Source organism: Centroberyx gerrardi, chromosome 13 (genome assembly GCF_048128805.1).
Source record: "Centroberyx gerrardi isolate f3 chromosome 13, fCenGer3.hap1.cur.20231027, whole genome shotgun sequence".
NCBI lineage: Eukaryota > Metazoa > Chordata > Actinopteri > Beryciformes > Berycidae > Centroberyx > Centroberyx gerrardi.
The window spans coordinates 9,776,370-9,802,835 of NC_136009.1; the positions used below are offsets into that span (position 1 = coordinate 9,776,370).

The 26,466-nt window shown below is 42.6% G+C and overlaps 2 protein-coding genes across 2 annotated transcripts in view; one reads left to right on the top strand and one right to left on the bottom strand.

The window, feature by feature from the left end:
• Positions 1 to 9,971: 9,971 nt before the first annotated feature.
• On the top strand, positions 9,972 to 14,606 carry c8a (complement component 8, alpha polypeptide). Its single transcript, XM_071918643.2, has 11 exons — positions 9,972 to 10,081; positions 10,224 to 10,317; positions 10,895 to 11,042; positions 11,192 to 11,339; positions 11,813 to 12,002; positions 12,099 to 12,281; positions 12,438 to 12,678; positions 12,856 to 12,987; positions 13,262 to 13,419; positions 13,642 to 13,864; positions 14,455 to 14,606. The coding sequence occupies exons 1-11, from the start codon at positions 9,972 to 9,974 to the stop codon at positions 14,604 to 14,606; spliced, it is 1,779 nt and encodes a 592-aa protein (XP_071774744.1).
• A 724-nt stretch (positions 14,607 to 15,330) lies between these two features.
• The window catches only part of c8b (complement component 8, beta polypeptide), a 30,052-nt gene continuing 18,916 nt past the window's right edge, over positions 15,331 to 26,466 (bottom strand). Inside the window, exons 12-25 of the mRNA XM_071918642.2 lie at positions 25,785 to 25,912; positions 24,555 to 24,630; positions 21,633 to 21,723; positions 21,170 to 21,317; positions 20,212 to 20,359; positions 19,362 to 19,503; positions 19,025 to 19,157; positions 18,662 to 18,859; positions 17,823 to 18,063; positions 17,123 to 17,251; positions 16,850 to 17,013; positions 16,049 to 16,202; positions 15,775 to 15,846; positions 15,331 to 15,485 (exon numbers count right to left, since the gene is read on the bottom strand). Coding sequence (XP_071774743.1) covers positions 15,331 to 15,485; positions 15,775 to 15,846; positions 16,049 to 16,202; positions 16,850 to 17,013; positions 17,123 to 17,251; positions 17,823 to 18,063; positions 18,662 to 18,859; positions 19,025 to 19,157; positions 19,362 to 19,503; positions 20,212 to 20,359; positions 21,170 to 21,317; positions 21,633 to 21,723; positions 24,555 to 24,630; positions 25,785 to 25,912 — 1,979 coding nt within the window. The remainder of the gene's footprint in view (positions 15,486 to 15,774; positions 15,847 to 16,048; positions 16,203 to 16,849; positions 17,014 to 17,122; positions 17,252 to 17,822; positions 18,064 to 18,661; positions 18,860 to 19,024; positions 19,158 to 19,361; positions 19,504 to 20,211; positions 20,360 to 21,169; positions 21,318 to 21,632; positions 21,724 to 24,554; positions 24,631 to 25,784; positions 25,913 to 26,466) is intronic.

The following is a 26,466-nucleotide window of genomic DNA, read 5'->3' on the forward strand; positions in this document are numbered from 1 at the left end:
CTTCTAACCACCCTTGCGCGTTTCTTGGGGTACTGAGCGGATCCTGCGACAGCCTTCCAGCAAAACCACTCCCCCAGCTCCTCCTCCTTCAATTAATGCCATATGCAAACTCTCCCATGTATAGTGAAGTTAAGATCCCCCCCACACACACACACACACACACACACACTCACACACCACTTGATGCTGGAGTTTGTCCCTACAACTGGTACAACTGATCACACAAACACATGATCCAGGGACATATGAGCAACAAGTCCATTATATTTTACCCTTTTACCCAGAGTGACTTGAGTAAAACAGTCAGGGTTCTGATGTAAAATTCCACAACTTTTCCATGACTTTCCATTACTAAGTCAGAGCGCTTCCATGACCCTAAAAAAATGCCATTCCATCCTGATTTCTTAATGTTGTTTTTCACCTCAGAGAGGTTGTAAAAGGGTAAACAGTCTGGTTTCCATTACAGTTGAACATGTTGAGAAAAACAGCTGAAAACCACCGTCTAATGCAATGAATGTGTGAAACAAGTCGTAAAATGCATTCTGGTATACTCTTGTAAAGTGAAGCATTTGCAAAAGTCCCTGATATCGCCCGACTTTCCCTGCCTGGAATAAACTTCTCAAAATTCAATGAATAAAGGGAACCCTGAACAGCAGAATAAGCTTAACTTCCTAGATCACCAAAATTGCAAGCAACTAAAAAGAGTTCAATGGTCAGAGATAAAGCCCCTGACCAAGGAACATTATTAGAGCAAAATGCAAGGAGAAGAAATAGGATAAGAACAATGTAAGGGATTTGTTTTTGTATCAAATATCTCAGAGTGGATTATGTATCAAACATGTGAGAATGCAACAAATGACAAAAGCATAAATCAGTGAAAAACATTTATTTGATGCAATACAGAAACAAAAAGATAATTCAAGTGCAAAGAATGTATTCACAAACAAAAGAAAATTATACTCAAATTTAAGATACAAGTGAACAGTTGAGTGGCTACTTTATGTCACTGCTCTTTGGACAAAGTGCAGTGATTCAACTGGTGCATCATTTACTCTTTTAACAGTAATGCAAGGGAAAATAAAAAGTTCCTCCAAACATGTATAAAACAAAGTGAAAAAGTAACCATACACAAACTCAACAAAAAGGTGAAAAGGTAAATCACAGCACAGTCACATCAGTGGCTCCATTGGTGATGCCTTCGGTTACTCCACTGTAGAGGCAAAAACAAAGGATTTCAAATACACGGCTGATGGGTATTCATTGCAAGCACACTTACATGGTATCAAATGTCCACAAGGTTTTAGGTTTCTCACACTGGCACTCCCTGCATTAGCTGATGTAGCAATCAGAAGGTGTCAGCGTATAGGGGCGGGGGAGGAAAGAGTTCCAAGTCTGTGAAGTCAACTTCCTGGTCACTGTCGCAGAAAACAATAAGCCTACAGTGAGTCCTCACCACAGCGCAGGAGACAAGACTGCCAAAGAATTCAAAGTACTCGGTGTGCTCTCTAGATATCTAAAAATATGAGCGAGACTGTTCCAATACAAATAAAGATCAGTCAGAGTGAAGCCTCAGATGCTGACGAGATACACGCTGTCAACACTTACGGATACGGCGGCTCCTCAACGGCACACAAGAAGCCTGGAGAGAGATGAGCAGATGCGAGTGTCACTTTAACGCTAAACAGTCGTCTCTGCAGTCTGTCCAACGCGACAAGGTGACTGGGTGTTACAGGAATCAGATGCAAGTTCCCCACAAGTTATTTTCCATCACACTCAAAGACTCAACGGCGAGAGTCCTTAAATGTCCTTAAAGTGCGTAGTGAGTAATCTCCTCTCAGCTTCACCATAATCAGTGAGAGTGGCATGAGTGGTGACAACAAGTGGAGTCGTGGAAAAAGTCTGCAGACTTACCTGGCGGCTCGGCACTTCACACAGGACAGAATGGATAAAAGGGAGACAAAGTTTTCAATTCGGAACGCCATTCATTTAACAATTGATTATAGATTATGAGCAGGACAACATTAGTGGAGTCAAATGAGATAACGTTGGATGAAGTAATGGTTGAGGTTAAGGACAAGGGAATACTGTACTTTGTGGGGGTCGCCTCTCCGTTGTCAGTGACGTCACTGAATTCATCTTTGCTGTGCTGAAAGAAGATGGCTAGTTTCTGCAGGGCTTCATGTCTGGTCCTAAAGGTTTGGGACAAGTAACTATGAATCAATGGCCTCTGTTCCAAAAGGAATACAAAGACCTACTGTACGTAAAGGCAGTGATACACAGGAGTGTAACTACAATGGGGAACAAAGCCCAAGGAGTGGCCTTAGTATTGTTGATTTAATTACGTATTGACATCTAATTGCCAAGAAACCTTTGAAAAGATTGTTGTTTGTCTGTTGCTGGGACCAGTGCCCACATACCTCCAAAATTGCCTATATATCACCAACCTGAGGCTGAACAATAATCTGTTTGTTCAACTAACAGCATTGTTTTCCCTTGTTTACAGTCTTCCATATTAGGCTCATGATGATTCACAAAACTATTTTTCTACAGTTGGTGCACATTTAAGTTACTAAATTACTATCAGCTACATGAAATGTAAAAAAATATGTACATACAGCATCAGAATATGTACACACTAGCCATCATACTTCAGAGGTGCATGCAGCGAAGTTAATGTACATGTGTGCAAGCAAAAGGAAGATGCCAAGCGATCGACTTTAATGCCTGTGTGCTTGAGACTTACTGTGTGTGCAAGTCCTCCAGGTTGGCATCACTAAGAGTGTGCTGGGCACTGGCATGGCCACACGCTGTGAAGGGGAACACAAGAGGGACAGAGGTGGGTGGAGAGGGATAGGTGAGTTACATAAGGGCAGAAGAGGGAGGGAGTAGGCAGGAGGCATGTTAAGGTGGACATCAAAGGCATGTTATGGTCTGCCATATGTCAATGGGTAACATAAAATCACCACAGGCAGAGCCTGCAACTCTCTTTGAACCAGAAGCCTGAAAAAAACATCTTATGTTTTCACTTCAAAAGGCCTGGATGTAAAATGTACTCACACATCTCGGGCATTGAGACAGTCCGCTGGTGAAAGCTACTGTATAGTATGAAGAGAAACAAAATAATTACATATACTGCCACACAAATCCAATAACATCTTTCAGAAGGGAGATCTAAAGGAATGTAGTGAATGAACTAAAAATATTCCCATCTAGTTAATGGCTTTTGTCATTCCTCTTGACATCCTGAATTTCCTCAAGGGGATTAATAAAGTGCTATCTTATCTTATCTTATCTTATCCATCTTGGGAACAACACTCATCTAACAACAACATTAAGCCATTGATCGCCAAGACTGAGGGCAGTGATTTTGTCAATCTTACTGGCTCTCGGTGGAGGGAGAGAGGGTCTCATCCTCACAGGCCCACTCCTCGCTGTCATCTGTGACTGAGGAAAAACACAATTATTTGATTAAGCATGCTGATGATAGAGATTTGGCCGGATAAGAGACAAAACCCTCAGTTTACACATTCCTTCGCAATCATAAAATAGCACGCGTCTGTCAAGCCAGCCGATGAGGATTATTTAAGTTATGCACACAACCCCTTCTGTTGTGTGACTGTACAGGCTGATTTCAAACGTGCCTCTGTGCTCCGTCAGTCAATAAGTCCATAAATCATGTCAACCGGTTTCACTTTTGTATGTTCTGTATTTACTAGGCTACAATGCTTTTTGAGATGATAAAAAGCAAGTACGTAGCAAAGTTAATGTTGGATACAGAGGTGAAACTACAACCAGTGTCCTTGTTACACAACAATGAGTTGACCATAGAGCTTATTTACTAAAAATTCAGCATATTCCTTAAATTCTTGGTGAAAAACTTAACACTTACAGCTGCTTGTTAGTATAAGATGGTTAGAGGATCTGCAAAACATAAAAGACAGGTGCAGATGAATGATTGTTGGTGATAAACAGTGATAGATTAGAAACCAAGGGGGTGGTTACAAATCTTTTTTATTGAGAAATCAAAGAATTTTATTAGTGAGATACCCAGTACCTGCTGCCGATGCTGATGGTATCACCCTCCACGTTGCCTCCTCTCCCAGCTGCTTGGGCCTTCTTGCCGAGTTCCAGCATCTCCTTGATATTTAGCTCCACATTCATCACTGAAATATATCCATCTACAAAAGCCAGGATAGATCAGTTCGTTAAAAACACAGAAAAGCTAACAAAACTATGGTGTAAATGTGACAAAATAAACAGCAGAGTGGAAAAGACACTCGTGTTAAAGGATAATTTCTGTTAATTTCATGTGATGTTCAGATGGCCAGAGAACAAAATGAAGCTTCACGTTTGTTCAAGGCAGGACGCCCAAGTCATGTGAGCCACATCAGCTGATCCAAACAAACGTCAATTATGTTCGGCACTTCAAACAAGGCCGTCCGTTTACCTGTCAGCTCCTCATGCAGTTTGTACCTGCCAAACACTGCTGTTGACTGGTTGTGCTGCTTTCTGCCTCCACCTCCCCAGACTCCTCCTGCTCTGGTTCCTTATTAAATCAGTATACTTGTGATGGTATGTTTCTGTAGGCTTGTCTCTTGAAATTATGAATATTCCATATCTCAATGATATGTATCTGCCGGGTTCTGTTCTAGAGAGTAGGACCTGTACTGCCAAATACAACTGTGTATTATACAATAATGGCTTTAACTTCATGACGAGTGTTCCTAACTGAACCACACATTTCAGTTTCTCCAGGTTCATCAATGACCTACTCTTCCATGGGCAAACTGATATCCCACGAAAATAAACAGAATCAGCCTCCAAGTTTCATGTTAAAACACCAACAGGACTAAACTCACACTTGTGGTTTGCGTCTCGGGCCAACCATTTGCCTTTGGGGCAGTTGGTGGTGCGGATGATGCCGACCGTGTCCCCGCTCTTCACAGGCAGGTCGTTCTTGCGGACTTTGCTGGCCACCATCACCTTGGCGTGGTACATGGGCTCTTCCTCGCCAGTCACCTACAGAGTCAAACCTGAGCAATGAGCCATGGGAGGCCGTGGTTTATAGCTAAGAGGCGTCGTTCAGGCACAACGCAAAGCGGAGCCGTGACTGTAAATCACAGCCTCAAGTGGCTTATTGCTTTTACAAAATGGCAAATGTGCAAGATATTGAGGACCAGAACTAATATTTCCAGTTGACCTTGGCTAGATAATTAAAATAGTTTTTATTACATGGTGCATTTGCATTCGTGTGCCTTATCCTGCCTGTGGAGTGGGATGGGAAACTGAGTCCCATTGTGATACTGTGATACACTGTGATATTGATCCCTAAGGGGACATCATCTTTTTACTTGCCCCCCTCCACAGGGAGGTCAAAGGTCAGGATCACCTATAGAACAGCACTCTGGAGCTGGTAGGGATTCATTGTCTTACTCAACCAACATGGACTATGGTTAGGAAAAATGTTAATCATTTAGCTTTGAAGATGACATGTGATGCAAGCAACTTTCTATCAAGTCAATCAATGGCTCAATAAGCTGAAGTGATCTTTGAATTTAAGCACAACTGACCTATGAGCCTTTCAAAAGCTGACCAGAAAAAAACAAGTCAGGAAATAATGATGTAATGCAATTGTCCAACTTACTTTGAACTTCTTTCTCATTTCATTTTCCTTCTTCTCCCTTTCCTTTTGCTCCTTTTTCTCCTTCTCCAGCCGTTGCTTCTCCCTCTTTTTCTGTTCTTTGTAGTCAGCGTTGTCAGGGCTTTGGCATAAAACAAGATGGAATGTTCAGTGCCAGAAAAACTAATTTTTCATAAAGATTAAACATATCACCTGAAATATAAATGGAACCATATACTAACAAAGAAAACTTATATAAATCACAAAAAACATATTCAATGTCAAAACAAAGGCCACAAATAAAGGGTTAATTTGGCCGTCTCATTTTTACCAAAACAAGGAGCGAGGTGAGATGTTGAACATACCTGTGGACATGAGTATGGGTCGAATGACCATGTTCTCCTGATATACTGCCCCTGCAATTTAGTAACCACAGCAAATCAAATCATCGGCTGCCCACCATCTGGCAAAAATCATGTCAATGATAAAATGCAGGACTTCTATCTTTGAAAACTGACATACCATGGATTCCGAGGCCATATGTTAAGACGCGCCTCCTCCCTCTTGAAATAAACACAAAGAAAATTTTTCAGATGATTGTTAACCAGAGTGGAGGTTGGAAGCACATAGTTTGTTCATTGTGCAGAATGGTTCACAGATCATAAACATAATTGTTCTCTTAATACTCACTAAGATAGTATAGATAATCAGATACTCAATAAGGTTTAAAAATGAAAGTTACCGCTGGGTGGTTGTCAACATATGGATCTGTAAGAAATGGTTAAGAAGGGAGTTAAATGTTTAAATGGGTGACAGAGTCTGTAAGAGCTCTAATTTTGAGAGAAAACACTGTATTAAGCAATCATTCTTACTCTTTAGGCCACCTTTACGTTTACGTGAGTTCTGGCCAAAGATGAGTTTGTTGATGTTCTCAACATCCTCATAGACATTTTCACATGCTTCGTAGGAACTGTCCTGGTGATGGACACTAGAGGGGAGCAAAACAGTTAAATCTCTCATAGCTGGACGTTTTGACTGATGAAACTGGGGCAAACTGTGATTCCAGTTACTACAAAATTAAAACTTAAACTGGGAGCAGTGAGGAAAATAATAATTTGACATTCTTTATTCACTCTGACATTGAATTTGAGGCATCTCACCTTGGCTGTGGTTGAATCCCCTCATTCAGTGCTGCGTGGTTACCAAGGTCTGTTTCCTCTGTGACGGAGTGGGGCTCAGCAGCCCCCACATCAGTCTCATCAGCTTGAGGCTCAGGAAGAGGAGCTACAATCACCTCCTCACTCTGAGACCAAAGCTCTGGAGCCACTGGCTCTGGGAGCTCTGATAGGTTTAGTGGGTCAGGGAGGCCGGCTGGATCTGGGAATATTAAGTCGTGACTGCCGAGGTTCAAGCTAAAGCTAGCAGGTTCCACAGGCTCACACACTGGTAATTCAGGTTGTGTGTCTTCAAAATCTGAGACCCCGAAGTCAGCCTGCGCAGGAAGTTCAAAGTTGACAAAGTCTAAAGCCTCCAGTTCCAGGGCAGCAATATCAATAGCTTCACCCTCTGCAGTTTCCATCACTGAATTCTCAAAGTCCGGAAACACTGGAGCATCCAGTACAGAGTTGGAGATGGACGGTTGCTCGGACTCTGGCTCTTCACTTGGTGCATGGCTACGGCCTGGTGACACCTCTGCAATAAGAAACCAAAATCAGTACTTGAACAGATGTTCAACCCCACAAATAAGTATAATCTAAACTGCAGTACATATAATACACAGTCATTGATATCCAAGTAAAATAAATATAAAATTTGTCTGCCCACAGAAAAATATTCTTCAGCCTGTGGCCACAAAAGGGGAAAAGCAAAAGTGAAAAAAAGCAAAGCTAGGCAAATGGAAAAGAAAAGGGAAGGGGAAAAAAATGAAAGCAAGTTAACATACCCTGGACTGTGGTTGGATGGTAACAGCTGAGATCTACCCAAGGAGGTCTGGGAGGCTTTACTGGCAAAGGCCCCAGTGACCTCAGGTCAGGTAGAGGCTTCTTGGGAGGAGCAGAAGGTGGAAGAGGCTCACCAGGCTTCACAGAGGGAAGTTCAACTTTATCCCTGCAAAAATGTTGATCCATTGCAGACTCTAGGCATTGGGGAAAAAAAATAATAGAGCAACTGCACAAGTAATGCTTCTTAACATTAGAGGTTTACACAAACGCATGCACTGCCAAAAATCATAATTCATTCATTTGGAATTCATGATGATCTTTTGCAAAGGTTTATGGGAAGAAATAAACAACGTACCCTTAATACGAGTGCGTGCAGAGCCATTGGGTTTGAAGAAGGGACGGGCCGATATACACACCAGGTGTGGAAGACAGACTGGCGGGGGCACGGGGACATCAGCCCCCATGCTTTCAACATCCTTTGGAGATGAAGAGACCACCTTGTCTGTGGAGCTGTTATCAGGGGAACGCAAACTCTTCGGTTTGGCGTAGATCAGCAACTGCCGGCGTGAGAACTTCTTCTTGGCTCTCTCCAAGGTGCTAATAATTCGGTTGTCGGAGTCCCCGCTTGTCTCTGCGGAAGGAGGGGTGATGGGGATATCTGGGCTGGAGGGGGGGCACTCCGTGGATGAATGGTCTCCTTGGAGGGAAACCCCATCTTCCATCCTCTGTCTCTCCATAGAGGACAACTCCCCAGGAGCGCTGGCAGGTCTGGTGGTCAAATCAGCATACGTGGGCTCTTCTTTACTTTCCGCACTGACCTTTGACGCTTTGGTTGACTTGAAGGGAAGCAGCAAGCCCTTCTTCTTGATTTTGGTTTGTGGCAGGACTTCTTTCAGAGGCTCTGGTTCCAGTTTGTGCTCTTTGGTGGCTGGTGGTTCTGTCCTCTGTTCTTTTACAGGCAGAACTGGAAGCACCAAAGGCATGTGTCTGTCTCTGAGGGACTGCTTTGTCGTGCCCTCCCCACCGCCGAGCTGGGATGGTGGGGAGGCTTGCTGAGGCTGTGGTGGAAAGGAAATTGGACGCTTGCCCTCACATGCCCGCAACCCATCTCTGAAGATGACCCGGGGAACTACTGGTGATTTGTTTTCTACTGCAATGTTAATGCCGCTAACCACAGAGCTGCAGTGGCCTCCAGGAAGAGGGAGGTATTTGGGCTTTTCAGCAACAGCTGGTCGATTGGTTTTGGCTTGAGCCAGGATGGCCTCCTCCTGAAACTTGGCCCTCAGAGCTTTGAAGTTGATTGGTCCCTCCTTTAATGAATCATTAGCCATCAATCGACAGACCAATGCAAATAGTAATTATTCAGACAGGAGAAAATAAGACATTTTACTTAAGCTGGTTAATTTGGGGAGACACAAATTATTGTTTCTATTTCACTTGGAAGGGTGATACCTCCAAGCCATAAACGTTTGTGGTATAAACAAATAAAACAATTCTAAACCACATTGTAGGCTATAAACAGGACACGGCAAAAAGGCTGTCTGGATTCAGGGTTATATTGCTTCCAACCCTAAACTACTCGGACAAATCTTTAAACGTTACCTCTTCCATTGTGGCTCGCTTTTTTTCATCCACTGACATTCAATTTTCGCTGGTTTGCGCATTTGAAAAGCGGCCTCAACTTCGATAAACCATAACGACGACGTTATTGACTAAATGTCCGTTAACTTTTGCCAGATTAATCAAGCCGACCCCTTGTTTAGCTGCTAATACAAACAATTGAAACCTGCCGCCGTGCCACGCACCTGCGTGCTGCGCGTGGTGTGGTACGTGCGCGTTCGTGTTTATGTGATTGACCAATAGGAAGCCGAATAGTATTTTTCGATTTCTGATTTTACATTAATGTGTGTGTGTGTGTGTGTGTGTGTGTGTGTGTGTGTGTGTGTGTGTGTGTGTGTGTGCGTGCGTGCGTGCGTGCGTGTGTGTGTGTGTGTGTGTGTGTGAGTGGTGGGGGGGTGTCTTTGTGGACTGGAATGTGTTTTCTGATTGACCAATATTGATCAGCCCACTGCAAACTTACTATGAGGGAGGAAGTGTGTGTTTTATTATGGGGATGCCTTTTCCTGTTGTACATTCATAATATATGTATGTTTGTGTGTGTGTGTGTGTGTGTGTGTGTGTGTGTGTGTGTGTGTGTGTGTGTGTGGTGGGATAGTGTGAGGGGGGGGCTAGATCATTACGAGAAATAACTTTCCCAACTGTTGTAAGAGCATGTGTTTACTCTTGATCAATCATTCACTGTAGTTGGTCTGATTGCATTGGTAGAAGTCCCTTCAGGATGACAACAGTCACTCTGTATGTTTTCTGATGTGACATTTTAATCTTCAGGAAGAGTTATAGTCATCTTCAATATGGGTAGCTTAACTCCTATACTCTTGGGCTTATGGACCTTGCATCTGCTTTTCAACTCTTGCACTATTGTGAATGCATCCAGGAAGGCATGGAGCACAGCTGAAAACAGGTGCCGTATTTCCTCCGTTATATACACCACCTTTTACATTTGCTATAGATAACATTGATTCAGTACATGCGCCATGGCTGTTTGAACTGGAATTATAATGATATAGGTATTTTTTGGTCAGTGGGCCAATGCCTGCTACAAGGAGGGCCAGAGCTGTAAACAGACCAACACCCATCAACTGTAAGCTGAGGAGTTGGTCACCTTGGAGTCCTTGTGACTCCTGCACAGACAAAAAGGTAATGTTAACCACCTGAGTTATTTTTTCTGTATACAAATTACTCATTCGCTGCTGTCGAATGAAAACCTTGATAAAAAAAAACCCTTTTTGTTTTTATGAATGGTTTGTACAGCAGGGTGATATAGACAGATTGACCTGACAGGGTAGAAACCAGAAATCTCATCAACAAATGCTGCTTTTGAAACTGGAGAGTTGTTTGTGTTTAGTTCATTATGGATGAGATTATCAATGGGTCCAAAGGGAGTAATGATTCTCTAGATCAGCACTCCTGCTCTAAGCAGTTCAATGAAAAGGGGGCTTTACTGACATTTTAGCATTTGAATTTTAACCCACTGGCCAAATTCTACACTATACACAACCCATTTATGATGCTAGGGACCACTTGTAGACACTGCATGTGATGTTATTTGGTTCTCATCAATACATAGCCACTTAAATGGAATCTTAAACTACCATTAACATGAATATTATACCATGCAGTGATGTGTGCTCTGCTTCTAATCTCTTTGTAGCATGGGCACACTCATTTTGTTTAGTGATTTGACCTGATCATTTTTTCACCCCATCCATCTTAGTTCAGTTTCCGATACATGGAGCGGCCTTCTCAGTTTGGTGGGTCAGAGTGTATTGAGGAACTCTGGCACAAGCTGGCATGTCCAACAGCAACCACGGAGTGTCTGGTGCCAGATTACTGTGGAGAGAGATTCACCTGCAAAGAAACAGGCAAGTCCCACCAGCAACAAGCCCTCGGGCCATACATTCTCTTTAAGATGTGTAAGAAAGGTTGTGTGTCTGTTAGTGTGTGTGCATCTGCATGTGTGTATGTAAATGTGTGTGTCTCTGTGTGTGTGGCTGTTTCTCTGTCCTTCCAGGACGCTGCATCAGTCAGTCTCTTCGCTGTAATGGAGAGTCAGACTGTGAAGATTATTCTGATGAGGACGACTGTGAACAGGTCACCTCCAGAGACGACAAGTGTTCCACCCTCATGCCCATTCCTGGTGCTGAGCGCGGCACTCAGGGGTAAATGCTGCACTGCTATTACATCACTTTACTGTGCTGACTTTATGGCCCTCGTGAAGTGGCAGCCAGTGAGAGCCAAAGGCTAAAAGGCAATGCAAAGCCGTGCATTAAGAGTACAACAGTATGAATCAATACAGTCCATAAGAGCATCCGTCATCAACACATCCACATAAGATGAAGCAATCAAAAGGCACAATAAAGGCAAACGCCAATTCTAAGATAATTTTCTTACCAGCAGCAATTGATCGGAGATCCAATCCAATTTACTCAGAATGAGGAAAATTAGCATTTGAGAGGGAAGATTAGGCTATTCCTAGGTCAGCAATTTACTTTGGAGTCTTGGGAATGCAGTGTAATGTTGATATATCATTTCACTAGTAAGCCCACGCCATTATTGACTTGGCCTGACATCTCATTTAGTCATCTTCATGCCTTGACTTAATGACTCATTTGAATTGTTTTGCTTTGCCTAGCTACAATGTCTTGACTGGAGACTTTGTGGATCAGGTTCTTGACCCAAAGTACTTTGGAGGACAGTGTGAATATGTCTATAATGGCGATTGGAGGAAATTCATCTATGACTCATTCTGTGAGAACCTGCACTACAACGAAGACGAGAAGAACTACCGAAAACCTTACAACTACCATACCTACCATTTTATGGTATTGTAAAATCGTGTTTTATCAGTTTCTTTATGCAGCTTATTAAATGGGCTGTTGGAACTAAGACATTTTGACAGACGCTTTGAACTGTTGCAGGCTCAAGCTACTTCTGAGGGCTCTAGTGAATACTATGAGGACATGGTGAACCTGTTGAACGCAAGGAAAACCGAGGGTTCTTCCAATTCCGGTTTCACGGTTGGGATCTATTATGTGGAAGCGGGGCTGAGTGCAAGTGTGGAATCCAAGTTTCTCACAAACATAACACAACATAAAGGCCAGGTAAAGTGTATTTCTTGATAGATACATACAGGTCAGATATGCTATTCATGATGTTAATAAGTACTGTTCAACAATCAATTTTCTTTCGTACTTTTTTGGCATGTTTTTAACAGTATACTCTCTACTTCAGCTGTGTTTGTTGTCTTTTGTCCTCAGGACGTGGGCTTCGTTAGGCTTCGGTCCAAAGTGCAAACGGCCCAGTTCAAGATGAGGAGTGATAAGTTGATGCTTCATGAAGATATGTACATGTCACTCATGGAGCTCCCAGAGCAGTATGACTTTGGGAGGTACTCCCGTTTCCTCAACACGTTTGGCACCCACTACGTCACTGAAGGAACTATGGGAGGCACCCTGGAATACATCGTGGTGGTCAACAAAACCTCCATGGCAAAATCTAGTACTGTGGGCTTTCTAGTTTTTTTAATCAGTACAATCACTTGTGCGTTTTACTTTTGTTTCCTGTAAACACATTCTGTTTTATGGTGTTGTGTCCAGAAGTGCTATGTGATACAGTGCATCTATATTACATGTCCCTACTTGTGAATAAGTTTCTTGTTGTGTCTAACTTTTACAGCACTTGAAGGTGAAGAAGTTGGTAGATGCATTGGTGGCTCCTTTGGTTTAAGCATGCCTCTTAGTGAGCAGGCATCAGCAGATTTCAAACTGCGTGGAAAAAAATGTTGGAAACATGGACAATATGCTCAAGGTGAGACATCGCAAATCTATTAGAATGTGATTCAGCAGACTAGGCCACAGAAAACAACAAAACTGAATATTACTGTGTAACGAGAGATAGTAGTTAATTTGCAGTTTTTTTGCAAATAACTAAATTATTTTCTAGTTTATCAACAAGCCTTTTTTAAACCCCTATCAATCTGTAATTTATGTTCAGCTGACAGATGATATTAAGGATTGTTATTATGAAGTGTCAGTGGAAATATTATAGTAAACATGATTTTTTTTTTTTTGTTGAAATGTAGATCAAAACTCTGAAGCCAGTTTTATCGAGGACGTCATCACTCTAGTGAAGGGGGGCGTCACAGAGAGCAGCAGTGGGCTGTTGGCTATCAGGGACCCGAACACCTACAAGAGATGGGGAGCAACCCTCAAATACAACCCAACACTCATCGAGTATGAGGTGACATATTATTGAGAGAATTTGTCATTTTACACGATTTGATATGAAACCACTGATAGCATGCCTTTTAAATGGAAGAAAAATAAAAACAGCTGTCATGGTAAATTCCTCATCCTAAATTGTCATGATGACCTCCCACCTCTCTTGTCCAATCTCTCTGTGTGCCATCTACCATTCTTCTCTCCCCATTCCTGTCTCTCTCCCTCTTCTCCCATGACCCAGACCATGCCCATCTATGAGCTAGTGCGTCTCAGCACGGCCGCTGACCACGTCGGTGACAGACTGGCCAACTTGCGGAGGGCCTGGGACGAGTATCTGCTGGAATTCAACTCCTGCCGCTGTGCTCCCTGCAGGCACAACGGGATCCCTGCCCTCATCGGGACCTCCTGTCACTGCCTCTGCAAGGCAGGCTACCTGGGACAGGCCTGCGAAGAGACTAGAAGAGGTGAAATGTTGAATGTAATCTGTTCACAGTGTATAGGATATAACACTTTGCTATGCAATGCTTTTAGCCAGTTGCTAATAGCAAATTCATCCATAGTTCGTCCAAAGCCAGGAGAGGTGAGAGGTGCATAGCAACCAACACCTTAGGCATAAGTGCACAGGAAGTTGTGTATTATGTATAGTTTGGTTGACTCACTTAAACCTTGATCAGTGTTTGAGTTATTTTGTCAATGGCACATGCACAGGATTTAATGGCAAGTAATATAGACTTAAACCTTTAGTAAAGCTGTGGCAGCATTTTCCTGCTTAAGACCTAGAAGCCTAAATATCTCCCTTGGATAAGGAGGATTCTCCCTTTGCTGACTGACAGGGTGATTGAAGTAGATTATTTCAGCTGGCTATCTTGCTGTGTCTATTTGCCTCTGTCATGTTGGAATTAGGATGTGATAGTTCTGACGATATGCACACATTTACTGAATCAAAACCTTTTGGTTATTTAGGGTAGGAATAGGAATAGGAATAGGAAGGAATAGGTAGGAATAAGAATTATCTAGTGTCATGGGCTTAAAATCACCTCTTCTCACTTAACAGATACCAAGACGGATGGGTCATGGTCCTGCTGGGCGGCATGGTCGCCCTGTCAGTCGGGGAGGAAGACTCGGACAAGAACCTGTAACAACCCGCCACCTGATGGGGGCGGAGCCACCTGCCTGGGCTCCTCCTCTCAGACCCAGCGCTGCTGAAGTGAAGTCTCTGTCACAGACCAGCGTGAAGATGCTCTTGAGTGCTAACTGAGGATCAGAGCTAACCTAAGTCACTTGTGGGGAAATTGTTGCAAAACTGATCTCAGAACAGCTAACCTAATCCTTATCTTTTTTTTTAAACCAATAAAAACACTTTTGAACTATTCCTTTGTAAATGTTGTAGCTCTCAAAAATAAAATGAAATATACTGTATATGCTATATGTCTATACCAGGTCATAATGTATGACATATAGGACAGGGTTGGAATAAATTTGCTTTGTGCAGAATTATTTAATGTGTGTGTTGATGTTTTACTACCTAAGCAATGTTTCTTAAGCACAAAGTTAAATGAAGTTATCTTTAGATGCTTAAGTAGGGCAATTTTTGTGAATTCCCTCTGATGTGAAGGTTAATGTTTGGGTAGGAGAAGCTGAATCCAGGTCAGTGCTCAGGGGCAAACCTAGTTAAACCTATTGCTACAGCTGCACAGTAAAAAAAACAACATACCCAGAGAACAGCACACATGGTTTTGCCATCATGTATAAAATATTTATTGAAGATAGCCCATGATATAGTCTGGTATTGTTTACATTTGTAAATATTAATCATATTTCAATCACTCCCCACTGGGAAGTCAAACTCATCACAGACTTGTCTTCTATTTGTGAGGCAGTTTTGTTACAGCTTTATGCCCAGGTTGACATCAGAAATGTAGAACAGATTTTAAAAGCATGCAGTAGACTCTTCCTGCAGTCCTCTGCAGGTCATGCCTCCATTACTGGGTGCAGGGTTGTTACACTGGCGACTTCTCCTCATCGTTCCTCCGCTGCAGGATGACCACGCACCCCAGCAGCTCCAACTGCCTTCAATGGCTATATCTGGTAGGGTCAAGGGTCAAATCATTCATTAGTCCACAAAAATAGAATAAATAATACATACAATAAGGGTTATTCATGTAAAACTTCCCAAAGTACTGTACAGTGCATAAGGGAAACAACAGTAGGTAAGGTCATTTAAATGGAGAGCAGAATGTGGAAGAATGATAATGTGAAACAGTAAAATCAAACCAAGAGTGAAACAATGAAATAGAATAAACGGACAAAGAGGTTAGATTAAAAAGTTATGTTGTAGTAGTGTTTTGTATTTTTGTGGCTCTCAAGTGCTAACCTTTTTTCCTCTGAGTGATCTCACAGCCCCGCCCACTGTAGCCAATGGGACACACACAGTCACACCTGGTGCCTGTTGAAGGGGAAGAAGATATTCCATCATCATCATCATCATCATCATCATCATCATCATCATCATCATCAAAACTCACTTTCTGGCACATACTTTCTATTTTGGAGCAAGAACTCCCAGCCCACTGAATTTTAAGACACTCTCACTCTGATGGATGGTTGGACAAAAAACATGAAATCCTCTGAGGTACGAGGTGCTGTACCCTTCAGGACGGCCACTCCGTTGTTGTGGCAGGGGGCACATCGGCATGAGCTGGCCTCCTCCAGGTACTCTGACAGGGCTCTCTTCAGGTTCCTCTTCAGGTTGATGCCATTGGTAAAGTCTCTGGAGGTCACCAGCTCATACAGCGGCCGCGTCTAATCAGAAAGATACATAGAGTCAATATTACTATTTGAAGTTGATTGAATCACTTGGTCTTGTCTGCCCCTGTAGAACCAATTGGATTGCCCCAAAAGTGCAGAATCCTTTCCTATGCCATGCTGCAGCTTTTCAGCCTCTCAGGCTATCTATCAACCTAGTTGTATTTGGCACAGTTGCTGTTTGGGCATCTTTTGCTGTTTATTCTCCAACCTGCTGTTGATCAACCTAGCTGTACTTTGCACACCTGTGATTATGCCAATGCTGTTTCCAACTCTCTTGCAATGTGTCAGCACCAAATAATCAGGTCAAATCAGGTCGGGTTCCTTGTGCACCATTGTACTTAAAGCTGCAAATTAAAGTGATTCAAGACTAGATACTATCAATGGTACAGAGGAGTAAGAGGGAGATTATCCACCCATGAAATGGAAAACTATAGATATAAAGGAGAGACAGAAAAGAGGTACAGTAAAATTATGTATTATGGGGAAGAGAGGTTGTGAGAGGCAAGAAATAGAGGAGAATGAGTTCTGAGCAAAGGTAGCAGAGGACCACAGGGAATAAGGTGAATGAAAGGTGAGGGAAAGAGAGACAGGGAAAAGTGAGCGAGTGAAAGAGAGAGACAGAAAGACAGAGAAACTCTCACCGTGCTGCGGATGAAGTCGGGGTTGTACCGCACGGCGTCGCCCCATAGCCTCATCAGCTGTGGGGTGGGAAGCTTCTTGGACGCCAGCGCAGTGATGGATTCACTATTGCCGCCCCGAACGATGGCAATGAAGTCCTCCACCATGCTGCCCTGCACTGTGTCCTCTGGAGAGAGCAAGCGAGAAAGAGAGACAGAGTGTCAGCATCCGTTAAATGTTTCATTTTGCCAGGAAAATGATATCCCGAGGGCATTCGATAAAACATGGAAACTCACTTCCCATCTCATTCAGCAGACCATCACAGGATCCGCCCTGGACCCCTGCTGACACATAGACACCGTATATGTTGGCCCCCACCTTGAGGCCCGACTGCACACACACCTTGTAGTCGTCCAAAGAATAATCTAGAGAAAAAAAGACGTCAGAGAGAGATTATTACCATATCTTTCGCAATATAGGCTTATGCCGGATGACATGTAAAATCACATCACTGCCACTACAGCTCCCACATAAATCATTAATGGGAAATGACAAACCTGCATTCACACATTCAAAAGAGCAGTCATTCTAGGGCTTAAAATGGACAATAGGAGCACAGCAGAGCAAGAATTCCCAAACCTTTTCATGTCAAGCGTCCCCAAAATGCGTTAGACAAAGACACAAACCCCATGATAAAGGTTTTGTCCCTGGAACTCCATCTTCGAGGAGTTTTGTTGTTTGTCTATACTGTATCTTTAGAGATAAGAGTGGGGAGGGCTGAATCTCAGATCAGATTAGTTCTTATGTATTCTTAGGCATTCTCACACTGGGTTAACTTATAGTGAATGAAATCTTGATCTAGTCCTTATTTTGCCCCAAGGACCCCAGTTGGGGAATCACAATATCTGCAGCACTCCTCTTGGCTCCTATAAACAGCATCCAGGGTTTAATACTGGAACCACATCACTGCAGGTTGAAACTGAGCTTTGATATCACCTGTCTTTTCGAGCTTCTCCTTATTCAGGATGATGGTGTGCTCGTAGTCTCCACCGAGAGCCGCCTCTGTGATGTAATGGGTGCCGTAGTCTCTGTAGATCTGTCGGTATTCCCCGTAAACGTAAGACTGCGGCAGGGAGCGCAGGCGCTGCAGGAACTCCGGGTGCAGCATCAGATCATCTGGCTTTAGGATGTACTGGGCCAGCTCCAGCTCCGCTTTGGCCCGCACAAAGCTGTTGGTCTAGAGATCAATGGGAGGCAGGTGAGGTCTACCTGACAACTTCTGGTTCAGTTTAAGATTGGAGTGGGAAATTGGAGAAATTTTGAATGGATTTGGGGTTTTTAGTACAGTGCAAGAAATAACAAGAAATCACTGGACGTGATTTGAACTTGTTTCCAGATCTATCAAACTTATTTTGAGATATTTTTAGTCAAATTATCGCACTGCACTGGCAGATAATCTTGCTGGTTTCAATAAATGTCACTTGATACATGTCATAAAACAATGCTAAAAATCTTGAAACAAGAAACTTTCTCTAAGACAATTTCACTTTTACCAAGTAAATGTCCTGAAATAAGTTACATTATCCTGAAAAAAAAAGTACAATTTGTTGAAACCGGTAAAATTATCTGCCGGTGCAGTAAGATGATTTCACAAAAAAAACAACTAAAATAAGTTTGATAATTCTGAATACAAGATAAAATATCTTAACAACTCAGTCAGTTTTTGCAGTGTAATCCCAAATGTCATACCAAAGTTTGGTTTTGAGAGATGTGGGTGCACCTGCAGGTTGTAAAGTGGTTGGGAGGAGAGTGAAAAAAACAAACCCAAATCTCACCGTTCCAGAAGCGCGGCGAATCTTCTGAACTGACTTGGTATATTTGGCGTTATTGGTGTTGAAGCCAAATTCAAATATGCCTGGAATGGCAAAGCCAATGGAAACAACGGTTCTTTTGGTGCGCTCTTTCATGGTGTAGTCCATGTAGTCAGAGTACGACTCAAAAGACTGCAGTGTGAAATCATACGAGCCTTTCGTCTGCAGATAGAGAGGAAGCAAAGTTTCCATTAAAGGGAAGAGTCCTATTCACAAAGGCTTGGAAACAAAGATAATTTATGTGTTAAAATGCAAGATTAGGAATGAGGCTTCAACTCAATACGGATCACACAAAAAATGTCAAGGTCTACTGTTGGCCGGTTCCACCTGTAGAGTGTACTGCTGCAGGTTATAAGGCTTCCTGAATCTGACATCCTGGATGTAGTGAGGCAAGCAGGCGCCGGCGTAGTATCTGTTATCAAGCACTACTCCCTCCAGATTACTGTTCAAGATGTTGACTCTAACAGGAGAGGAGAAAGTGGACAGAAAGCAAACCATGTTTCACACCATCAGCATCAACAGTGAGCAGATTCATTGGAGAAAAGCGACATATTTACATATCTAAATACCAAATTTGATGCTCACATTCCAGATTAATCATTGTAGTACCACTATATTTTATTGACCAGTGAATCATTTAAGGACCAGTGGGAGAGCGACTCACCCTTTGGCAAGGTTCTCGATTCCCCAGTACTCTTCGGCCTCGTGCCTGCAGGCTTTGTGAACCGTCCCGCAGTTGATTTCATCTGACATGTCCCCGCAGTCATCTTCCCCATTACACTGCAGAGTTCTGGGAATACAGCGACCTGCGAGGAAAGGAAAGACACGGGTGGCATTTAGTCATTTCTCATTTCCAAAACAACATAAAAAGTCATTACCTTAACTTCACCATTCAAAACCTCTCAAATATACAGTATCCAGGCTGTGAAAGTGTAATCATTTTGTCTGGGAAAGGCTTAAGTACCATAATTTGTTTGGGCAAATGGTAGATGTCTGATTTTAGAACAAAACTCTTGAGCAAACTAGGTCTGTCTGAAGTTTCTTGACCAGAATGAAGAGATAACCTACTCTCCTCAAAAAGCAGTATATCAACACTGTTTTTAAGACTTGCATTCTTCTTGCATCATCCCTTGACTAGTGCTAAACGGTTGTCAAATCTGAGACTTAATAATGCAAGAGGGTTTCCCAGATCTTACCATCAAAGAATTTCTTGTTGTTGTTGTTGTTAAGCTAATGGAACAAAGCAAAGTTTAGTGCCAAGATGCTCAGGGGAACTGGGCCCTGGGCGTCAGTTGCACAGTATCTTTAATAGCCTGAATTAAAACCAACAAAACAGCTTCGGTTCAGCCAAGAACCCCTCCGAGCTGGTGGACCTCACCAAGCAGCTGCTATCCAGCAAACAAGCATGCAGTCTGTATGGGGTCAGTATAGGACAGTAGATCTTGTGCACTGCCGTTATTACAGTGCAGTGTAGGAGAGCAGATGATATGGAGATGAGCGTAGGTAGGAGAGACCTGTTTGGGTGCAGAGGAATCCCTCACACAGAGGAACGTTGTCACAGGTGTAGCGGGCCGGGACGGTGCAGGACTCCTCCTCCCTGCCATGAAAATTGCACGGCTCCCCTCCAAACTGAGACGGCTGGATGAGTTTAGCGTAGCGATACTGGAGGGTCGGGGGAGACAAACACATTTAACAGTCTGAGAAAAATAGAGGGAGGTACAACAGCCGAAGTTACATTAGTGGGGTGTTTTCACTTTGTCATATCAAGCTTACTGATCTCCCTCCATATAAATTGGATGAGATGCAGCACTACAGTACATCAGCAGAAACCTTTGCCAACAGGAATTGATTGAGCAGTGGATTTCTCCACCTTATTGAGATACAGCACTAGTACTACCGTGTCCCACAAGGGTCAAAAGGTTGAATGCCAGACTGCACTCTTTGTAGATGTAGCTGCTGTAGAAGTTCCACTTTTTACATAGTTGCTGCACTGCTGCTGCATTGTTACTCAATCACACTACTAATGCAGGATAGATGCAGGTTGGGGAAATCTGTTCCCATTCTTGTTTACCAGTTGATATGGGCCCTGCATTGTAATTGGTCTCCAGTCTGATATAGTTCTTCATTTAAAGGCCTAATGCAGCTCAGAGTTTCTCCTCCCATTGAATAGGTGCAGTGGTTCTCTCATGCTAACCCATCTAAAAGAATTTCATTAATATGGGTTTCAGTGGAGAGTTTTAGTGTCCCATGATGGTCTAAATGCTGTTTCAGATGCTTTCACACTCTGACAAAATAAAATGATAGGGGAAACACTGAATCCTTCTGATTTTTTGACTGCTGGATATCTGCTACCGGTGGTTTCAGTCTAACAATATCAGTATCAGTCTTCAAAAACCCATATCTGTCAAACCCTGGTCTCCTCTTGTTACAGTTACCCTCATGGGAAATTATACACATCATCCTCCTGCTCACCCTCTTTTTCTGACAGGTGTCACAGCGAGTCCATGCGCTCCAGTCTGATAAAGCACAGTCCACCGGGTGAACTACCACCTCATCACCCGCTGAGCGAGCTTCACGGACACTGGGATCTTCATTGCCGGCTGTCGTGACGGTAACTTGACTGTAACGTGTTGATAAAAATAAAAAAAAACAAGCAAAAAAAAAACATCATTTCTACAATTTTGAATCAAATATCTTTGGGCTTCTCAAAAATAGATTGGTGTAAGAGTATATTGGTGCTGATAATCAGATAAAAGACAGCAGATCTAGTACTAATTGTGAAATCAATCATGCTCAGAAAGCTCAAACTGGAAATCAACACACTATTCAAAAACATTTGAACGTAGGAAATTATAACAATATCTGTCAACTGACAAATGAAAGTCAACAACAGCTTTGATCCATTGTATTAAACATAGACAAGTAAAACTCCTACCTTAGCAGCACCAGGCTCAAAGTGACATGGAGGAGACAGCAATGCACATTGATTGAAATCTTCTGCATCACTACAGAAAGCATAGCGGTGTGTTATGACTGACAGCGAGCGAGGAGACAGCAGGGTGTTCACCGCTCGGCTCTGTGTGTAAACACACACTGGTCAATACTGTGCGGGGCATGAACTCTGTGCTGCCATTAGTACCTTAAGCTCAGACCCAGAGGTGGAGCTGAATCCAACGTATTGAGGCCAAAAACTCTGTGTTGTATTGCTAGTTCTATGTCTGAGTACATTTACCACCAGACCTCTGGGCAGTGGACACACACTGAAGATTCACCAGGAACTATTTTAGAGAAGCATCTGGGAAATCCATCACTGACTATGAGGAATCTACTGTACAACAGCCTTTTAATACTTATCTAGGATCTCTAGGTCTTTTTAACAATTCAATTCACTTTGCAGTATCGCAAAAACTTGTATATATCATTTGCAGATGCGCGATGAATCTAAAATGGAAAGAAAACACTGATCAGATAAGACAGAATAAACATGGCATCGTTTCCCAATGCTTTGCAAAAGTGCAAATTCCTGTAACAGACTTATGTGGTCGAATCACTCCAGCCATGTTTGTGTACTGATGACCTTTGACCTTCATTTACCGATCTGGATTTTACAGAATGACACAACTCCTTGCTACGTCAGTAGCAAGGAGTTGTGAACACTCAGTGAAGAGCAAAATAAGAAAAAAAAAAACAATACATTGTGTTAAAATGTGTCATTCTTTGCAGTAGGCTTAATCCTGTGCATAACACTACATACCCAGATGTTGGTAAAAACAGTACATGATTCTTAGGGACACACATACCTAGATATTCCAATGGCACTGTCCTATTCCATGAGTGAAAGCGACAGTAATCAAGTAACCTAATCTATACTTAATAATAATAATAATAATAATGATAATAATAATAATATATGAATACTTTCTCCTAACTAGTCACATGGCCATGACTGACTACATGAGTTCTCTAGTATTTGTGTGAGGAGAGCAGTCTCTGTTGGCTGCTTCTATGGTCTTTGCAGCAGATCATGAGAAGACAGAAGGTAAAATAAAACAAAGAAAGCCAAGGAGAAAAGTGGGAATCACATGATATTTTATTTGTGACTGAACAGTGGGATGGGTACAGTGTATGGGGAAGAAATAGACGTACAAAAGTCCTTTTTTTCTCTTTTTCCATGACAATTCTTGATTTCATAAATAAAATTTACAAAATATTTTGGACTATTTCTCATTTTTCTTACACGAGCAGGGTTACAGTTACCATCTTCATTTTAAGTCTAGAAGTTAATAGTGATATCTCTATGGTTTCATATTATATAAAGTTGCCATCTTCTAGGCCATCTCGATTCAGTGGAGCAGACCTACAAATATGCCCAAACGCTTTGTTACAACAATGACCTGTTTATTGTATACAATGACTGGACAAGAAGAACAGTGACTGGACAACAGAAAAACCTGTACAGCTGATAAGGCATAGAGATGCACTCTAGAGTCTCTGAGCGTACATGTATATGAAGCCGTATCGTGTCAGAATGGGCTTATTCATTTGATTTGATCGAGAAACCAAACAGGTATGTGAGGAGTGGGTCGATACAGAATTTGAAAGCAAATCATGAACGATGGGATCACCATTTCGGAAATGTAAAATATCTAAAAACAAGGATGTGCAGGAAAATCTGTCCCCCCGACCCACTAAAAAAGTGACTGTGACTTTTAAGAAATTGGCCTGTGGATTTCTTTTTTTCTCTATTTTTTTTGCGTTTGAGGACCCCGTTGTTTCTTTCATCTGTCGAGTTCGAAACAGGTGAGACAGGTAGAGCAGGCTTTACTTTTGAATGACTATGTAACACAGATTCACAGTTCATATTGTCACTGACCAAACAGAAACAAACAAAAAAAAAGAAATGGCAGCAAAAGCAAAACAAACATCCAGACGTCAGAGATGGAGGTGCTGGTAGGGCATTGCTTGAGAGAAACACAGGTAGTTGGCGTCCGAGAGGCAGAGAGCTATCTTATGGCACAGAGGCTCAGGTGTGGGGACCGGGAAGATCTTATTTACAAAATAGATGTTTGGCAAATTTGATTTCAATAGTGACGCCTCAAAGCCATTTCGCTATCTCTAATGACTCGGCGTCATCAACTCAGAATTCACAGCTTATAAAATAAGAAAAAAAGAAAATCATACTTTGATCTTTTTTTTTTTTTTTTTTTTTTTTTTAGACTGAAAAGGAAGCTGTAGAGAACAGTTTTGCTCACAGTTGAGTCCGCTGGATCCACACACAAAGTCTGTTCATGCAAAATGGACGAATCGGTCGATCAACACTATGAGAACGTTTGGCAAGTCCATCTGTCGCGCGCAGTCTTCGCTGGTGGCAGTTAACAAACTGAAGGTCAACCACATAGGATGCTGCTCCTCGTGAAAGTGTCTAAAAAAATGATTTGCATCGTCCATGTCACCATGGCCTAGAACTTGTCCTCACAGATATAAACCCACTAATCCATCGCAGGAGGATGCAACAACCTCCTGTTCTGTGTGTGGGCCAAAGATCAAAGGTCACTTCCTGGTTGAAATGTTATTTGATTGGACGATAAAGCCAAAGTCTGGTTGTCAGTTTGAGGAGTGAGTGTGGCCTCTGGAGGGAAGCAGATCCTAGGCTAGCCAGCTTCTGATTGAACTGCCGATATTTCCTTTAATGGTTGAAAAATACAGAACATGTCTGTGTAATCCAGCTGTGAGAGATGCTGCTGTCCACAGTCACTCATCCCGTTCCTGTCAAGAGTTTGCTGTCCTCTTCTCTTCCTGGTGAGCTTCCATCTAGGTCTCGAGAGCTTCCATCCCCTGTAAAAGACAGCAGCATTACATTGGTGCAGTTCTGAAGTCTGACCACCAGGTGGCAACATCGTGCCTTCCCTCTCCTGAAGGCAGCGCTCCTCCGTCTGGATGACGCAAAGATGCACAATGACAGAAACCGTTAAACTAAAACCGAGGCCCTTTTCCAATTGGCAGCGAACCGCTGAGCCACAAGGAAGAATGAGACACACTGACAAATGAAAATATAAGCTAATAAAGGAACAAAGAACAGAGTTATGAAAAAAGGAGAGCAGAGGAGTACTTGGACATTGTGAGAGGAATCAATGAGTAAGCATGCAGCGAGGGAGATGAAAAGAGCAGGGAGGAGAAGACATGAAAAGATACAACATGAAAACAGTGGCGAGATAATAAGGGGAACGGAGGGAGGAGAGGAGTGTGTGTGTGTGTGTGTGTGTGTGTGTGTGTGAGGAAGGAGAGAAGAAACACCCACTCAGTGTCCGTTGTTCTCTAGCTGTCTTCCTGTGGACAGGTCTGGTCCTGAGGAGGATCAAGAGCTTCACTGGGGCCAGGAGAGAGCGACCTTGCAACAACAGAGACCTGAGAGAGAGAGAGAGAGAGAGAGAGAGAGAGAGAGCGATAGATAGATAGATAGATAGATAGATAGATAGATTAATAAAACCAGTCAAAGAGAAGCCATCCTTCTACAAAGTAAGCCATTTATTTCATTTTTCATATTTCATTTCATTCACGAATAGCTGTTAAATTTCTTTTGAGCTCCTCCAGGAATATGTGATTTGGTGATGGTGAGATGTTTTGCAGATATTGTAAGATATTGTAAGGGCTTGCAATTTGCCTCTTTTCTCTCACATGTTAACACAGAAATCCACCTGTCCAATCTTTTCGGAAAATGACAAGGGCCACAATTTGCATGAAACATAATTTCGCCGCATTACACGGTCTAATCAAAGCACTTGTCAACGCATAAATCAACTTTGACCTTTGATGTGTAATTTTTTGCCAAAACCATGCACTACACGCAACGTTCCCAATTGCCTTGACATTTTTCCGAAAAAAAAAAAGGTAAAATCAATCCTATTTGGCCGCATTAATCACAGAAAACTCCGGATGGGCTGCTTTGTGCATGTGATGTACGTCCTAGTTGAGAAAAGATCATTCTGTTGACAATAACCGGTGATGGATTACAGCATCATGTCAGTCGATTGTTAAATCAATCCATTAATCGTGTCGACGGGGACGTGACCCGGCGCACGGCACTCACCGATTGTTCCTCCTTGGCGTTGCTGGGGTTGCCCTCTGGGTCTATGGGGGAGTGATCTGTGGGAGGGTCACTGGCCTGGGAGGGGGGGCAGTCCGAAGAGGAGCTCTGCTGCGGGGCTGGGGTGGATGCTGGGAACAGAGGGAGAGAGGAGGCCATATGTGAGTTTGTTTTGAATTCAATGAACTCATGGAGAAAGATATGCATGAGATTAGAGGACATAGGGTTAGCAGCCTTTGACCTTTATTGCATGTCATCCCCTCTCTTTCTATTTCCGCCATATCTGTCAATCTGCACATCTGTATATTATCAGACAAAGCACCATTCATTAAAAGCAGTTGCCTTGGTTACTTTTAAGGCAGGGTTAGGTGTGTCAGGGGCAGGGCCCATTTGGCTGTTCCAAGGTCTAGCCGAAAGACAAAAGGTCATTGGGATTTTGGGATCAGTATCTTTTATTAAATCACTTGTTAAAACACACTTTAACACACTTGCTTTTATGAAACTGAACAATAAAATGGAACACCATAAAAGCGGAAATAAAACTTATTTCCGCTTTTATGTTGTTCCATTTTATTGCTGTTTCATAGTAACTGTGTTTTGTTTTTTGTGAGGCACTTTGTAAATGCTGTTTATGGGAAGTGGTTCACCTGAGATTTGAGATTTTTTAATGCCTTCCTGCTTTTCA

Coding starts and splice junctions, on each gene's coding strand:
- c8a (XM_071918643.2), top strand. CDS start 9,972: ATGGGTAGCTTAACTCCTATACTCTTGGGCTTATGGACCTTGCATCTG. Junction 12,988..13,261: donor ACATGGACAATATGCTCAAG/GTGAGACATCGC, acceptor GTTGAAATGTAG/ATCAAAACTCTGAAGCCAGT. Junction 13,420..13,641: donor CAACACTCATCGAGTATGAG/GTGACATATTAT, acceptor CCCATGACCCAG/ACCATGCCCATCTATGAGCT.